Consider the following 16505-nt stretch of genomic DNA (forward strand, 5'->3'; position numbering starts at 1 on the left):
GATTTATGTCTAAGAGATTATATAGGCAAAATTTGTCAATTCAGCATGCAATCAAAGTTGCCAAGACAAAATCAAAGTTACCATGCTACAACGTTCTGCACGATATCAGTCTCCTACCAAAGATCTGTCGTTGTTAAAAGGTCTCTCTGCCTCGAGGAGCAACCTTGAGAGGTGTCCCAGCTCAAGGGGAGATCACCGCCAGGCACCCACGCTGCCTAGCAGGGAGAGCTCAAAGAAGGCTCACTGAGGCTGTCGTATTTATAGGATAAAGTGGTTGGCTTGCGGTCAAATTACATGCGATAGGAAAGGTATGCAGGAGGCTCCTTGTACCCCCGAGTTTCTTTGTTCCTTGATAATTGAGTCTTGGAATAGCCACCCACTATTCCCGTGTCAATCGCATGATTGGTGTTCCAAGCTCATAGACATCATGTACCCCTCGGCTCCTTTGTGGGTTTTCAGAGAACAGATAGAAACTAGAGGAGTTCATGGCCTGGCTACGGCTCACGCCTTTACCTCTTCTGAAGCCTGTACCAAACTACTGCTCGTTTGGTTAAGAGGTCGAGGGCATCCATCGCAACTGGCTGCACACAGGCCACATAAGGATTTTTCCTATTTGCAAGCAAAGCAAAGCAAAGCATGATCAGTTTTCACAAACAATAAAACACACTCTGTAACCACAGGCTAAGTACAAGCTGTCTCTAATGAGGTTGCCTTTCTACAAGGGATAATCTTATGAGAAATGTTTTAGATAGATAGGTACAAACAGATAGATTTGAAAACAACTCAAGTGTTGGCTAAAGAGACAATTCGACTACTGAAAGACAGGCAAGCTTTGAACTCTGTGAAGCTCAAAGCAGCAGCTGGGTAGGTGAGACTTATCGAATGAACAAAGAATAATGGGAGGAGAAAATTAGAGACTAATGGAACTGGCCTTTGCCTAGAGAGTCTGCATCTGCAAAGATGGCGTTAGAAATGGTCATTGTATGGGGACAGGTGAAACCATTTGAGAGATTAGAGAAACTAAAGACACCATCTAACAGGCAGAGGAGTGATGAAGAAGGTACAGGTGAAGATCAATATTTCTTTTGAATATCCCTTCAGAAAGGTCATGGGATTGGTAGAGGTCTCTTGTGAGTGAGGACAAGCAAATGGTGCACCCATCTTTGAAAGAGGCCAAAAGTGCAACCCAGGGAACCCCAGGCTGACAAGCTCACTTTGGTGAGGAGTAAACCATTGAATGAGTGCTCTTGGATGACATTCCTGGGCACCCAAAAGAGAAGAGCATCGTCATGCACTTCCCAAAGGTAAATCATGCCTCACCAACCTGGTTGCCTTCATGAGGAAGTAGCTTCCTTTGTGCATGAGGGGACATCAGGTGATGTCATTTACCTCCACTTCAGCAAGCCTTTTGGCAAGGTCTCCCTCAATGTTCTTGTACCCAAGTTAGGCCATTACAGTCTGGATGGACAGACAAACAGATGGGCAAAACGCCGCTTGGATGACGAGGCTGAGAGAGCAGTGGTGAAGGGGCCAGACTCTACCTGGAGGCCAGGGGCCATACTGGGGTTTGGTGAGGTGGCACAGGGGACTCTCCTGAGCCCTGTGCAGTTTAACACCTGTATCCATGACCTGGAGGAGGCAACTCTCACCACATTTTTCAATGTTACTAGCATGGGAGGACCATTCCTGTGCCTTAGGGATGCCTTTCAGGGGAAACCTGAGAGGCGGGAGGACTGTCCTGTGGGGACCTTCATGAAATAGAAGGAGGACAAAGGCCAGATCCTGTGCCTGGGATAGACTGGTTGGGGCCTGGAGCACATTATGGACAAGGAGAGGCTGAGAGAGCTGGGTTTTAGCGAAATCCCTCAGAGTGAAACCCTGGAGCAAGGATGCAGGCCAGTTGGTGGGATGTCAATCAATGGAGATTTTCAACATTTGTTGAGACAAGGTCATGGGCACCTGATCTAGCTGGAGCTGTCTGAGAAGTGGCTTGGCTGAGGGACCAGCTATAGCAAGAGCTATGGGACTATAAGAGTCAGTAGGAAACTGGTTCCCTTTTTCTTAATACTGGTGGTGGGGTTGGGTATCACAGAGCCCCGGAGGAGGATGGGGCTGACCATGTAGCAAAGGTCCCTTGTCAGGGCTGGGGTTTACGACCAGACATGGAAATAGCCAGTGTGGGGGACGGATCTGGGACAGTTGTCCCAGGAAAGCTTCTCTGGGGTTTCCAGGGAACATGACACAGACTGGGCCTCTCTCTTCTGCACCTTTGGTGCCTTGCCTCCTTCACCATGATGCCTGACTCTGCACTGAGAGCACCCTGCTGCGTGCCCCCACCTTGCACACTCACACAGCTTAGCTCTGCACTGGGGCTTTCCTCTCCCGAGAACTTCCCAGCCCAGCCCAGCCCCTTCCCACCTTTCCACACATCCCCTGCCCCCTCCCCAGCCCAGCCCAGAAGAGCAGCCCAGCCTGGGCTGGCCCCATGGCAGTGCCCACCGCAGGGTGCTGCAGAGCTCTGGGCACTCACCCCACAGCCCCAGCCCCTCTGAAGGGCACAGCAGCTCCTGGGGGCAGAGTGGAGGGGGTTCAGGCTCCCCATGAGCCCCAGGGATGGTGCTGGCCCCAAGGGCATGAGGCGAGGCAAGGCACTCTCTGGCTCTGCTGAATTCATATTGTAGGTGATGCCTAATGCTGACTGAATTTGCCCCTCCTCCGCTCCCACCAGCCCCACTGCCCAGGACAACATCACAGTCCTGGCCTCAGGCAACTCCTGCATCTCTCCAGGCTCCCCTCCCTGTTCCTGCTGGGTCCCCACTGACTCCCATGGCACTGCAGAGTCCTTGTTCGTGGATACGCTGATTTACTGCTTTGCTTTTGGGGGACATCACCATTGAGGGTGTTTCACCTTCTGAGCCTCCATTCATTCCAGCCCCAGGGCATGTGGTGAGTCCCCATCCTCCCCTCTCCTCACCCCTCCAAATTCATTTCCAGAGAGTCTGGTATATGCCATCACTCCTCTCATACATGAAGAAACCTGAGGAGAGAATGGGGAGCTCATGGACCATCTCCCCTGACACTGGACACCAAGAGAGCTCTTAAATCAAGAGCATTTTGTTCAGTGGAACTGAAGAGTACCATGAGCTTAACTCCGAAAACATTGAGAACACAAGGAGAACAGACTCTTGAAAACACCAATTCCTTGGTCATTTTCTTGGCAGCAGCTTGGGAGGAAGAGCCCAGCCTTCAGGAACTGGACCTGGGAGATTCTGTTGTATTGAAGAGCTGCTATTGGGCATGCCACATCTGACACAGTGTTGTGCAAGAGTCAGAGACAACAGGATGAAACCTCAAGAGAAGTAGTAGAAGCCCAGCAAATAATCTATGAGCAGGATTATAACAAGAGAATAAAGCAGACGCAGGGCCTAAGATGCTAAACTCTGGGAAATGTGATGAGAAGGGAAGGCAGGTTATTGTTGGTGAAAAAGTGTCCGTTGACCCACTTTCCATAGGGCATCCTTGAGCTCCTTGTTCCTCATGCTGTAGGTGACGGGGTTCAACACTGGAGGCACCACTGAGTACAGCACTGCAACAATCAGGTCCAGACATGGGGAAGAAATGGAGGGGGGCTTCAGGTAGGCAAAAAACGAGGTGCTGATAAACAGGGAGACCACAGCCAGGTGAGGGAGGCACGTGGAAAAGGCTTTGTGGCGTCCCTGCTCAGAGGGGATCCTCAGCACGGCCCTGAAGATCTGCACATAGGACACCACAAGGAAAACAAAACACCCAAAGAATAAACAGGCACTAACCACAATTAGCCCAACTTCCCTGAGGTAGGCATGTGAGCAGGAGAGCTTGAGGACCTGTGGGATTTCACAGAAGAATTGCTCCAGGACATTGCCTCGGCAGAGGGGTAGGGAAAATGTATTGGCAGTGTGCAAGAGAGAGTTGAGAAACCCAGTGCCCCAGGCAGCGGCTGCCATGTGGACACAAGCTCTGCTGCCCAGCAGGGTCCCATAGTGCAGGGGTTTGCAGATGGCCACGTAGCGGTCATAGGCCATGATGGTGAGAAGACAAAACTCTGCTGTAACACAGAAAAAGAAAAAAAAGACCTGTGCAGCACATCCCAAGTAGGAGATGGCCCTGGTGTCCCACAGGGAATTGGCCATGGACTTCGGGACAGTGGTGGAGATTAAGCCCTGGTCAAGGAGGGAGAGGCTGAGGAGGAAGAAGTACATGGGGGTGTGGAGGCGGTGGTCACAGGCTACAGAGGTGATGATGAGGCCGTTGCCCAGGAGGGCAGCCAGGTAGATGGCCAGGAAGAGCCAGAAGTGCAAGAGCTGAAGCTCCCGCATGTCTGCAAATGCCAGGAGGAGGAACTCATTTGTGGAGCTACCATTGGACATCTGCTGCTTCTGGGCATGGAAACTGCCAAAGGAGAGAAAAGAGAAAAATTCAGAGAAGCTTCTCTGAGCAAAATTTCATTCATTCATTGTGCAATACCTAAGGGTCCTTTTCTTTCCTGGGGGGCTGTTACGCAGCTCGGAGGCTTCAGCTGTGGTTTGTGCTGGCTGAGTGTGCTGTGCAGAGCCGTGCCCTCTCCCCAGGGGCTCCTGAAGGGTCAGCCCTGCTTTCCAGCAATGACCCCTGGAGGCAGCAACAGCCCAGGGTGTTTGGAGGGAGGCTTCTGGGGAGGAGTTCCCTGTGCTGCACTAGAGCAGAGGGCAAAAAGCCCAGGATGCTTTCTTCCCCAGAGGAAGATGGGGGACGAGGTGCAGCAAATGGGTCCCGTTACACTGTGTTTTAGTATTCAGACACCCCCATCCCACTTGGGAAATGGTCTTGGAAAGGGTCACATTCCTCCATTGCCCCATTGCCTCAGTGCAAACCTCCGTCAGTGCTCCCATGCAGGAGGGCTGCTCTGTCCATCAGCCTGGTGCCCAGCTGCTCTGGGCTTGCACCGCTCTCAGCTGCAGGAGGACTGCACCCAGAGGTTGCTCTGCAAAAGACACTGGCCTGTCCTGGGAGCAGAGGGGTGCTGTGCCAGGTGCAGAGTTCAAAACACTTCTCCTTTCCAGTACAGCTCTGCAGAGCATGAGGAAGAGGACAGGGCAAGGATGCTGATTGGCATGGGCAGATTGGGTGCTCTCAGACATCTCCAAGGTCCTGCAGGAGAGCTGTGCCCTTCTGGAGGGATGCTGACAGCCCCGCAGGACTCCCTGTCCAGCAGAATCCGGTGTCTTAAGGTGCTGTCTGCTAAGGGAAGCAGTGTCTCATTGCCCAAGCACTGAGTGCAGTGTCTCGAGCCTGGCAAATGAAGAGAGGGCGTGGGCACCTTGGTCCCATGCAAACACCTCCAGGGCAGCGCCCTCCAGGTCAGGGCCAGAGCAGGCACTCCACACCCCCACCCCTTGCCCCACACCACCACCGTTCCTGCCAGGGACCCCACGAGCAGGAAGAAGAGCAGCACAAGCAGGTGGAGGACCAAAGCAGAACTCTGTGACTCTCCTCCTAAGGGAAGCAAGGAGAGGAGAGGCGGCCGGGCACTCAGGAAAGCCTTCTCCTTACCCAGCAGAGCACAGCACCTCCCAGTCAGCAAAAGCCCAGGGCAGTCGCTCGCAGCCCCTTTGCCCTGAAGAGGGAAGCGGCCACGTGTCAGGAGAGATGCCCCTCTGCTGTGCCAGAGCTCTGGCTGCAGATGAGGCAACTCCTGCCCGGGACCACACAGCCTTGAGGGCAGAGGCTGTGCTGGGTGGGAGACGAGAGCAGGGGTCTTGCGCAGAGGCAGGTGTCTGCATTGGAGGGGATGACAGGGAGCTTCCCAACTTCTCCCTCCCATGCCATTTGGGGTTGGAGGTTCCTAGAGCTCTCTGCCCATGTCTCTGCTGCCTGGAGCTATCCCTGCCGGGAACTGTTGCTCTGCCCTCCAGTTTTTCCCTGTCAGGGATCACAGACCCCATCACCCACTCCTGTCTGCTCAGCTCTGACCTGAAGAACCCTCCCAGTTCCAGGCACTCTCCAGAGGTACTCCCCGCTTGCAGGCAGGAAGGAGCAGGTCAGAGAAACCCTGCTGAGGCCAGCAAAGGAGATGCTGGTGCTCTCTGGAGGGAGAGGAGTGGATGCAAGCAGTTGCCTTGCCTCCTACCAGACCTCCTGATCTCTCAGGGTGGCAGCTCAGGTCTCTCAGGCTCCCTCTCCAAACGCAGCAGTGCCTTTTCCCTTTGTCCTGAAACAGCAGGAAACTGAAAGCACAGCCTCAGGAAAGCTCTTTAGCTTTCAGGGATCCCCTGCCTTGCTCTTCCTCTGCAAAAGCCCCCTCTGAAATGCCCTGGGCAGCTCTGGCTGCACACCCTGCCTTCACCCCTTCCCCCTGGTCTAACATGAGCCCCTGGGCTGGGAGGCCTCCTCACAGACCCTGCAGGCTGGAGCCTATGAACGCTTTCGGAGACCCTTCCCGCAACGGCAGCTGCATTGCCCTGCACCAAGAGACTTACCGTGGCAAGGGCTGCAAAGGTTTCTTCCCTTGCAGCTCCCCTCTCTCCTCCCACTCCAGCCTGCCTTTAATCGCGCTCTGCCCTACTCCTTTGCCCAGAGCCCTGCTGCGCTTGGCAGAGGAGTTGCTCCTCGGCAGAGCTGTCTCTCTGCACTGCTGCCTGCTTACCAGGAGCTCCCTCCACCCCAGGAGCCTGTCTCAGCCCCGGAGGAGGGGACCTGCCCAAGACGTCACTTTCTCTGCCCCCACCCCACTGGGCGCTCCCTCCAGGTGTCCCTGGGGCTCTCCAGGAACCTGCTTGGGAAGAGACTGAAGGAATCACCGCTGTTGCCTGTCTCACCTCTGCAGAGACGTTTCTTTGCAGCAGTGCCCTTGCTGCTCTCCGAGACACAGTTAGGTCTGAGAATCCCCCTTCCTTGGCCCATCATGAGCCAGGACACCTGGACACTGCCAGGGAGGCATCTCCTTTAGCCATGCTGAGGGAAGGCAATCAGCTGAGTCAGTGGAGGCATCTCATGCTGGATTTGTAGTGCTGGGGCTGGAAGGGACCTCAGCTCCCTCCCATGCCTGCCACAAATGCACAGGAGTTTTCTCCTTTCTACTCACAGAATCACAGAAATGTTGAGGTTGGAAGGGACCTCTGGACTTTCCCTTCCCCTTCATGAACCCATGTTAAATACAAGTCCTGCTTAACTCATTTGATATCCTTCTGGGATAAGGTCACCATCCCAGTGGATGAAGGGAAGTTGGTGGGTGTAGTTTTCCTGCATTTTAGTAAGGCTTTTGGTACTGTCCCTCACAGCATCCTTCTGGACAAGTTGTCCAACTGTGGGATGAGTGGGTTCACGGTGCGCTGGGTGAAGAACTGGCTGAAGGGCAGAGCTCAAAGGGTCATAGTGAATGGGGCTGCATCTGGCTGGCGACCGGTCCCCAGTGGTCTTCCTCAGGGCTCAATCTTAGCGCCAGTTCTGTTCAATATGCTTATCGATGATCCGCATGCAGGAGTCGAATGCACCATTAGCAAGTTTGCTGATGATACCAAACTGGGAGGTGCTGTCGACTCTTTCAAAGGACAAGAGGCCTTGCAGAGGGATCTAGAGAGATTGGAGCATTGGGCTATGATTAATGGGATGAAATTCGACAAGTCAAAATGCCAGATTCTGCACCCAGGATGGAGTAACAGCGGGCACGAGTATAAATTGGGAGAGGAGTGGCTGGAGAGCAGCCCTGCAGAAAGGGATCTGGGGGTGCTGGTGGACAGCAGGCTCAACAGCAGTCAGCAGTGTGCCCTGGCAGCCAGGAGGGCAAACCGTGTTCTGGGGTGCATCAAACACAGCAAAACCAGCCGGTCCGGAGAGGGGATTATCCCGCTGTATTCAGCGTTGGTGCGGCCTCACCTGGAATACTGTGTGCGGTGCTGGGCCCCGCCATTGGAGAAGGATGTTCAGGTCCTGGAATGCATCCAGAGGAGGGCACCAAAGCTGGTGACAGGGCGGGAAGGCATGTCCTCTGAGGAGCAGCTAAGGGCTTTGGGCTTGTCTAGTTTGGAGAGAAGGAGGCTGAGGGGCGACCTCATGGCTCTCTCCAGCTGCCTGAGGAGGGGACGTGGAGAGGGAGGTGCTGATCTCTTCTCCCTGGCATCCAGTGATAGGATGAATGGGAATGGCTTAAAGCTGCACCAGAGGAGGTGTAAACTGGATATCAGGAAACATGTCTTTACCAAGAGGGTGGTCAAACCCTGCAACAGGCTTCCTAGAGAGGTGGTCGATGCCCCAAGCCTGTCAGTGCTTAAGAGGCATTTGGACAATGCCCTTAATAACTTGCTATGACTTGGTCAGGCAATCAGACTAGATGATCATTGTAGGTCCCCTCAAACTAAACTATTCTGCTCTGCTCTGGTTTATGCTATGCTATGCTATGCTATGCTATGCTATGGGTACATTTAATCAAAAAAGGCGACAGTTGTGTGACAAGCCATGGACCTACAGCTCTTCCTGGCAGTGCACGTGTGGGCCGCAGCACCTCAGCTGGGGCACCAGGCTGGAGGACAGCCTTCTCACGGGGAACCTGAGCAGCTCCTGCTGGGCTGGGCTGTGCTGCATGGACAGTGTGGTCTTCACGCCTGTGCTGTGCTGCACAGGTCCCTGCGCCGCAGGACAACCTCAGCAGCTCATTGCCACCGAGGAGCCTGCAGGCAGCTCCCACTCTCCACTGGCCATTAGGCCACCTGCCTGGCTTTGCCTGCACCTAACAGCGCAGCAACAAGTTCTCATGAGAACGTTGTTTCTGTTGGACTGCACAAAGGATAAAGAACGTTGTTTCCTGGCACCTCCTGTAGCCCTGGCACCTCATGGAGCTCCGTGGGCCTGGATTTGAACATGAAAGTGAGCAGATTCCCTGAATGCTGTAAGGCAACGTGGGGCTGAACATGAGGCAACGGCCAATATCTCCATGTCAGTGGAGATCTCGTCAACACAGCAGAAGGAGAAGAGAGAGACGGAGTTCTCCCTATGGCACATGACTCGAATCATTCAGATGAATAACTCCATAAACAGCCCTGAACTTCATGAGCAGGGACAGTTTTAAGGTCCAAAACTGATTACAGAGCCCAAAGTCTCCTTTTCAGGGCCCAAAGCCTCCTTTTCAGGATCCAAATACTCATTTATGGTCCAAATGATCATTTTAAGGTCCAAACCCTCATCTTAGAATCCAAAGCCTCATTTCTATGGCCCAAAGCCTCACTTTTAGGGATCAAAGGCTCATTTTAGGGTCCAAAGTCTCTTTTTTAGGCTCCAAAGCTTCATTTTCATAGGTCAAAGGCTCCCTTTCAGTTTGCAAATCTCCTTTTTAGACTCCAAGGCCGAATTTTGATTTTCCAAAGCATCAATTTCAGGCTCCAAAGGCTCAGTTTTAGGATGCCACCAGCTGTTTTGAGGGCCCAAGTTGCATCTTGAGTTTCCAAACCCTCGTTTTTAGGGCCGACTGCCTGTTTTAGGGCTCAAAGATTCAGTTTTAGAGTGCAAAGCTTTGATTCCAGGGCTGAAAGCCTCCTTTTGATGGTCCAAGCCCTCATTTTCAGGGTCCACACCCTCATTTGCAATATTTCCAAGCCTCGCTTTTAAGATTCAAGGACTCATTTCAAGGGCCCACAGTGTCATTTTCAAGTCCCCAGTTCTGATTTTGAAGGTCCAAAGCCTCATTCTTAGAGTCCAAACCCTTATTTAGAGGGTCCAAAGGCTCATTTTTGGGCTCAAACCCTCAGTTTTAGCTTCTAAAGCCTCCTTTTCAGGGACCAAAGCCTCGCTTTCAGGAACCATAGCCTCATTTGTAGGATCCAGTCTGCAATTTGGACGGACCAAAGCCTCATTTTGACAGCCCAAATACTCATTTGGTGGGCCCAAAGCCTCATTTGAGGGTCCAAACTCCTCATTTAGGCTACAAAGCCTCCTTTGTTTCATGTCCAAAGCCTCATTTTGAGCCTCCAAAACCCCATTTTTAGGGTGCAAAGCCATAGGTTTTGGTACCAAAGCATCATTTTAGGGCACCAAACCTGATTTCAGGGTTCAAAACCTCCATTTCCTTTCCCAAGCCCCATTTTGAAGGCCCAAATCCTCCTTTGGAGGGTCCAAACTCTCATTTATAGGCTCCAAAGCCCCCTTTGACAGCTCAAAGCCTTCACTGGGGTGCCCAAAGCCCTATATTCAGGATCAAAGCTTCAGCTCTTGGGGCCAGAGAGGAACATAACGTGTTCCCCTCGTTTGCAGGGTCCCGAGTGTCATTTGTAGCATCTGGCCCATTCTTTTTACTGCCCAAAGAGTCCCTTTGAGGGCCAAAATCCTCATTTTTTTTGTTCCAAACCTGTCTTTTATTATCCATAGCCTTTTTGGGGGGCCCACAGTTTCCTCTTTACGGTTTACACCATCACTTTTAGGGCAGCAAGCCTCTTTTCAGGGTCCAAAGCTACATTTAGAGGGTCCAAGGCCTCATTTTTACTTTCTAAACTCTTAGTTTTGCTCCCAGAGCGTCATTTTTGACTTCAAAGCTTCGTGTTAGTGGTCCAAAGGCTCCATTGTAGTTTGCGTAGTCTCCTTTATAGACTTCAAAGCTTCATTTTGGATTTCGAGAGCCTCACTTTCAGGCTGCAAGGTGGCATTTGGAGGATCCAGCCAGTCGTTTTGAGGGCCCAAGCCACATGCTGAGTGTCCAAACCCTCATTTTTAGAGTCCAAAGCCCTCTTTTAGGGCTCACAGCTTCATTTTTAGGGCCCAAAGCTTCATTTTTGGAGTACAAAGCTTTGATTCTAAGATTGAAAGCCTCCTTTTTAAGGTCCAAACCCTCATTTTCAGGGTCCACACCCTCATTTGCAATATTTCCAAGCCTCACTTTCAAGGTTCAAGGACTCACTTAAAGGGCGCAGAGCATCATTTTTAAGACACCAATTCTGACCTTGAAGGTCCAAAGCCTCATTTCTAGAGTCCAAAGCCTGATTTAAAGGGTCCAAACCTGTCTTTTATTAACAACACCCTTTTTTCAGGACACACACTCTTTGGGCAGGCGGGGGTCGGATCCTTGGTGCTCCGTGGCAGGTGGGCTGGATTTCCACGCACAGGCGGTGGCTGCTGGCATCGGGTCCAGCTCTCAGGGGTTCTGGGGCATGCGGGACAGCTCTCTGGGCGCGTGGGGCGGCTGCTGGTGTCAGGCCGGGCTCACGAAGCTGCAGAGAGGCGCCTGTGAAGAGAGGAGGCTGCTGAGGCCCCGCTGCAGCTGCGGTGCCACGTGGGTGCCAGGGTGCGGGGCAGCGCTGGGCGCCCTGTGGGGTTTTGGCACCTGGCTGCACGTGGCAGCTGTGGGCACGGAGAGCTTTGTGCAGAAAACGGGGCGCCCCGCACCCCTCGGCTGGGGCTCTGCTCGCCTGCCCATGGCTCGTCTCCTCTCGGCCCTGACCATCCTGACCTGCCTGCTCTGCATGTGCCGGGAAGGAGACCTGACCCCGGCAGGCCGAGGGGACCAAAGCCAGGCACGGCACTGCAGGGCCAGCAGAGCCTCCTGGTCGCCTTTCTCAGCGTGCCTGGCAGGGACCAGCGCTCGCCTCCATGCCCATCCCTGACCAGGCAAGGGGACAGCCTCGGCTCACTGCTCGCTGAGGTGCTCTCCATCCTCTCTTCACAAGACCTATCCAAAGGGATACGTACCCTGCACAGACAAAAGCCCTGCCTGTGCTGGGAATGCGCACGCTGGCGGTGTTGGGCTGCAGGTGGGACAGACTGACTCTTTCTCCAAAGCAAGGCACAGAGCTGGGAAGGTTCGGCACCACGGTCTGCGTTGCTGGGACACCTTGGCTGCGGTGAACATCTGGGATTTATGGCATCACCTAACAGAGTGATTTCTGCTGCGGGGTTCACTGGCAGGGAGATGTCACTATTGCAGTTCTCACTTTCTATGGCAACAGCATCCCCTGTTGTTTTTACTTTCTGACCTTGCTCTGCCTACGTCTCTCGCTGGGTCGGCTCTTGTTGAGGCAGGGTCACTTGTAACCAACACTTGCCACAGTAAGAAGGGGTTTCAGAAAAGAATGCCCATGAATGGAGAGGCCACTTAAAGCATCTTACAGCAGAAACCTCAGTCGAGTCTAGCCTATAAGTAACTCACCACTCCAGAATACTCGAAATGCTTCATGACCAACAGCAGCCATCTCATACAGAAGTTTGGCAAAAAAAACCTGCCAACAACTCACTGTTTCCTCTTCCTCCACAGACAGATCACACCACACAGTGCCATCCCAAACAGCACGGAGCCCAAGACTGCCACGGCGCCTTCTATGCAGTATTTCTGGAAATCATTGGGATCCACAGCATTTGAGTTTCTCCTGCTATCCACACCTGGAGGAACAATTCTGCACGTTAGCGTGTCCTGCGCACGACTGGCAATCTCCCAGGAGGTCTGACATTGCCAGGAAATGGTCTCTCTCACTTTGTTAGCATCTCCGAAGGAGTGACCATCCTGGGGCTGCAGCATTGCAGTAGAAACAAAGGAAACTCCCAAAGCCATTGCAAACCAATGCACTCTGGAGCCTCTCTTTCTGCATCCCTGCATCAGGGAGTGCCACCCGCAGCTCTCCCTCCCCAGCCCAGCACCCACACCCCGAGGGGACGGAGTCAGGCCCTCTCACGAGACACCTCCACATTGCTCTCCCCCTTTGCCTTTTCTCCACCATGGGCACACCGCTTGCATGCCTCCAGTTTTCAGCACTTCTCTCCCACTTATGCCCCCCTTCAAGACTGCCCAGAACATGGAGTCTTTTGAAAAAATTCATATATTCTGGTGGGGTGGCTTTCCCCGGGGCTGGGCAGCACTGCCAAGAAGCAGAGGAAGGTAAAGCCTCAGCATGGCGCAGGCACAGGGGGTGCAGAAGGACGGTGCAGGTGCCCTCTGAGCCTGTGCCTGATCTGCCAGTGAATCCCTTTGCATCTCGGCTCACAGCAGGGATCCCCCTCTGTTGGGCCTAGGGCCTCTAGGGATGCACGGCAAGCTCTGGGATGCAGGTACTGAGGGAGGCACATTCGATCAAGAGTCACATTTCCCATCATCTACTGCACGTGGTTCAGATGGCCTCGTTCCCAAAATGGCAGAGTTCTGAAATTCCTGGGAAAGGGGGGCGGTGGGAGGCGAGCACTTCACCACATCCACAGAGGGTTACCGGTGTCTCTCTGGCACACTGCTGGCAAGAACCTCCACACCCCCGAGACGACAGCCATCCTCAGGGAGCCGCTCCTGGCTCCCTTCAGAACACTTGCTCTGTACTAATAGTTCGGCTGCTGACACCACGTGCAGTAGCGGGGACCAGGGGAAGAGCCTGCAGACACCCAGGGATTTTGAGATGTGACACTGGATGACCGAGGGACAGCAATTACCTGGCACGCCGCTTGGTTGGATTGCCCCCGTTTTTCCGTCAGAGACTGGCACTGAGGGACTGCCTCCTTCCTCAAGCGCCTCCTTCTCCACGGTCTCACCGTCCATCTCTTCAGAAAGAAAGTGGGTCAGTTGAAGTAGAAGTAACCGTTCCTCCTCAGGAACACGGTATCTTCAGGAGGCAAAATACATTAATTACACTCAGAAACAAAGCCTGGGCGTTTGGGGGTGCACCTCATCACTGGTCCAAACAATGTGTCAGTCACGGAAAAAAATTAAGCACAGGACACTTTCCAGTTTACCAGTAGACGGCAAAACCTGACCTGCTGAGAGACTGGGAGATTGCAGGTCATCTTCCTGTTCACATTGCACTCAGTTCATTTTGGGCAAACTGCAAGATGACGGTAAATTACTTCCCTCGGAGAGGACAGGAGGACGCTGCAGCCAACTCAGCTGGGGAAAGAGCCCTTCGGAGAAGCACGTCCCATCATGCCAACTCCATCACACACTAAGGGTAACAGCCCCACACAGTGGAATGAACCCCAAGCTCTTGCAACCATGGTCTGGGCACTTTCACAAGCGGCAGTGAAGAGCCCACAGTCCCCAAAAACAAGAGGAAAGCCACAACCAAGGTATCTAAAACACAGCTACACACAGACAGCTAAACCACCCGAGACTGAATGCACAGCCTTTCATTTCAGCTGCCTTCAGGTTCAGTGTCCGGCCTCAAGCTGGGTGTCCGGCTTTCACCTGTCCCTGACCCCGAGGTCTCACAGAGTCCTCAAACATCAAGGAGAACAACGGGGCTGGACCAGGCGGTGAAGTCGGGGCTGCTCCGACCCTGGCCAGGGCATGCCTGCAGCCCCGGCAAAGTCTGCCGCTCTCAGTGACCCCAAGCTGCCTGCGCATCCTCTCTGCCGCCCAAGGGCTCTCTCCCCTCCGGCCACTGGCAGCAAGGTGTGAGCACCACCAGTTCCTGCCAGCTGGATACCAGCGTCTGCCCAGAACAGCTCTGGCCAGCGATGGGATAACTGGGGCAGCAGCTGTGCCTGGGACTCAGCCGGAACCACAACTGGCAGCAGAGACTCTGCACCATCTCTGCAGCTCACCAGCACCTGCGAGGTGTGCAATCGCGTGTCAGTGCAGCGAGGCTCTCCTCGAGCCCTTTCTGCTTGGGCTGCCTATGGCTTGTCCATACAGCTGTCTAAAACCTCAGCTTCCTAAGCCTTCTGGTTAAGAGTGCTATCCACCCACCATGTGCCGCTTTCTCCAGTTGTCCCAGGATTTCCTTTAGGACTTCTGATGGCTGCTGGGAAGATTTCCCTAGTCTGGCTTTATACTTTGCTCTTTGAGGACCTTAACAGAAAGGATCCAGTTAAATTTCTCACTACTAAAATACTGAAAAGGAGTGCTTAGCCTGTGAAGTCAGCCAAGACTGACTACTCACCCCTGGGATGCCAGCTGAGCTCCAGCGCAGGATCCAGCTGAGGAGCTGGAGCCACATCTGCAACCAAACACCCGTGACACGTTTCCATCCTACACTGTGATATACACCATCATAACTGAACAGCAGAACATACATGGGGATCACGGAATGTCACGGCACACACAGCGCAGGTCTATATTCTCACACCCGCACGCATTTGGGCTTGGAGCTGGCAGCTCTCAAAGGCAGTAAAAAGCCATGACGTACCCATGCGATCTCCCTGCGCGTCAGCCCTGGGAGCCAGCGGGGAAGCTGGATATCCATCGCCTCCCGCCACGTCTGGAAACCAACAGAAGAGAGCAGCTCCCGTGAAATAGTTCCGTATACTTCCTCAGGGCTGAACGGCAGGGAATGCCGTTCAAACGCGGGATTGCTCCATGGCACTCCGCTCTCCCTGCCACTCCGGAGCATCGTGCAGACAGTTCCTGGGTGCCTGGACCATGCTGATCCAAAACAACCCGTGCACGGAGCTGTCGGGAGAAAGGACTCCCTGGAGCTCCCACCAGCTCTAAACTCAACCCCAACAAGCCCGCTGGCTTTGCAGCAGGCACTGGAAGCAGCGCAGGCTGGCAGAGGCTGGCAAAGACAGCTTCCCAAGGCAGAGCGCCCCAGGGGACATCACTCAGCCCGACCCATTCCCTCTCTGCTCTTCTGCACGTCTGAGCATTGGCCAAGAAATGATTAAGTAAAAATTCATAGGAACAGACTATGAAACCCTAAATGCTCATGCATTCAAGTGCCATACCTGTGGGGTCGCCCTGAGGCTCCCAGGCAAGATCAGGCTGAGACGTCTGGTGGCCGTCGCCTACAGGCACAGCTGTAATCAAGCACGTTTCCATTAGATGTTGTGAGCTACTTCTTTCCCAGTGACCTGCAGTGACTGGAGGGGAGTCAGGGAATGACGTGGCACCCAGACGTGGGGGGGGAGATTTCCAAAGCTGCAGAGGGGCCCGGGTGACCTGTTGGCTGGCACCTGGCAGCTCTCAAAATACCGTCTCCAGGCCGTGTGCAACTCCCCTCAAGGACCGGCTGGACAAACATACGGCCCCTCGGGGATTTCTTACTGGGAGATCTCTGCTGTGCACAAAAGAAGCCCACATGAAAGCACGGGAGGAATAAAATGATCGTTCACACGTCTCGTGGAGAAGAGCCCGCTGGGCAGCGAGAGGCTGCACAAGTGCTGCCCTGTCTGTTCCCCTGGGCTGTGGGCTGGGGCTGTGTGTGGGGGACCTGTGTTTGCCCAAGGAGAGCACTGCAGGGCTAGAGCAGGAATGCTCCCGTCTTCCTGAGCGCACACCTCCTGAGGACAGACGTCCCCGAGGCTGAAAGCTGGGACCCAGCTGGGGAGCGGCAGAGCCACGGCCCCAGGCACAGCTGTGAGCAGCCTGGGAGAGAAGTGCTCCTGTGGTCTGTTGCCCCTGGCACCATCACGAGAGCTGGCCCTGCGACACCCTGCTCAGGCAGCCTTCCCCTGGCCTGCACGGCAGGGCCAGAGCTGTACGGCAGGGCCAGGCACCACTCCTGGCACCACCGTTCACCTGCAAAAGCCCCCTGCAGCGGCCGCAGCCCCTGTGCCTCACTGCAGGGCGTCTGCCTCCCGCTGGCCCGAGGAGCTGG

At 54.1% G+C, this 16505-nt stretch overlaps 1 protein-coding gene across 1 annotated transcript; it reads right to left on the bottom strand.

The window, feature by feature from the left end:
• Positions 1-3470: 3470 nt before the first annotated feature.
• On the bottom strand, positions 3471-4406 carry LOC309603322 (olfactory receptor 14A16-like; the record flags this gene model as incomplete). Its single annotated transcript, XM_082338199.1, has 1 exon — positions 3471-4406. One exon carries the CDS (start codon positions 4404-4406, stop codon positions 3471-3473), a length of 936 nt encoding a protein of 311 aa, XP_082194325.1.
• Between the last annotated feature and the right edge of the window lie 12099 nt (positions 4407-16505).

The sequence above is a fragment of the Platalea leucorodia genome, assembly GCF_965183815.1.
Source record: "Platalea leucorodia genome assembly, contig: HAP1_HAP1_SCAFFOLD_54, whole genome shotgun sequence".
NCBI classification, from domain to species: Eukaryota; Metazoa; Chordata; class Aves; order Pelecaniformes; family Threskiornithidae; genus Platalea; species Platalea leucorodia.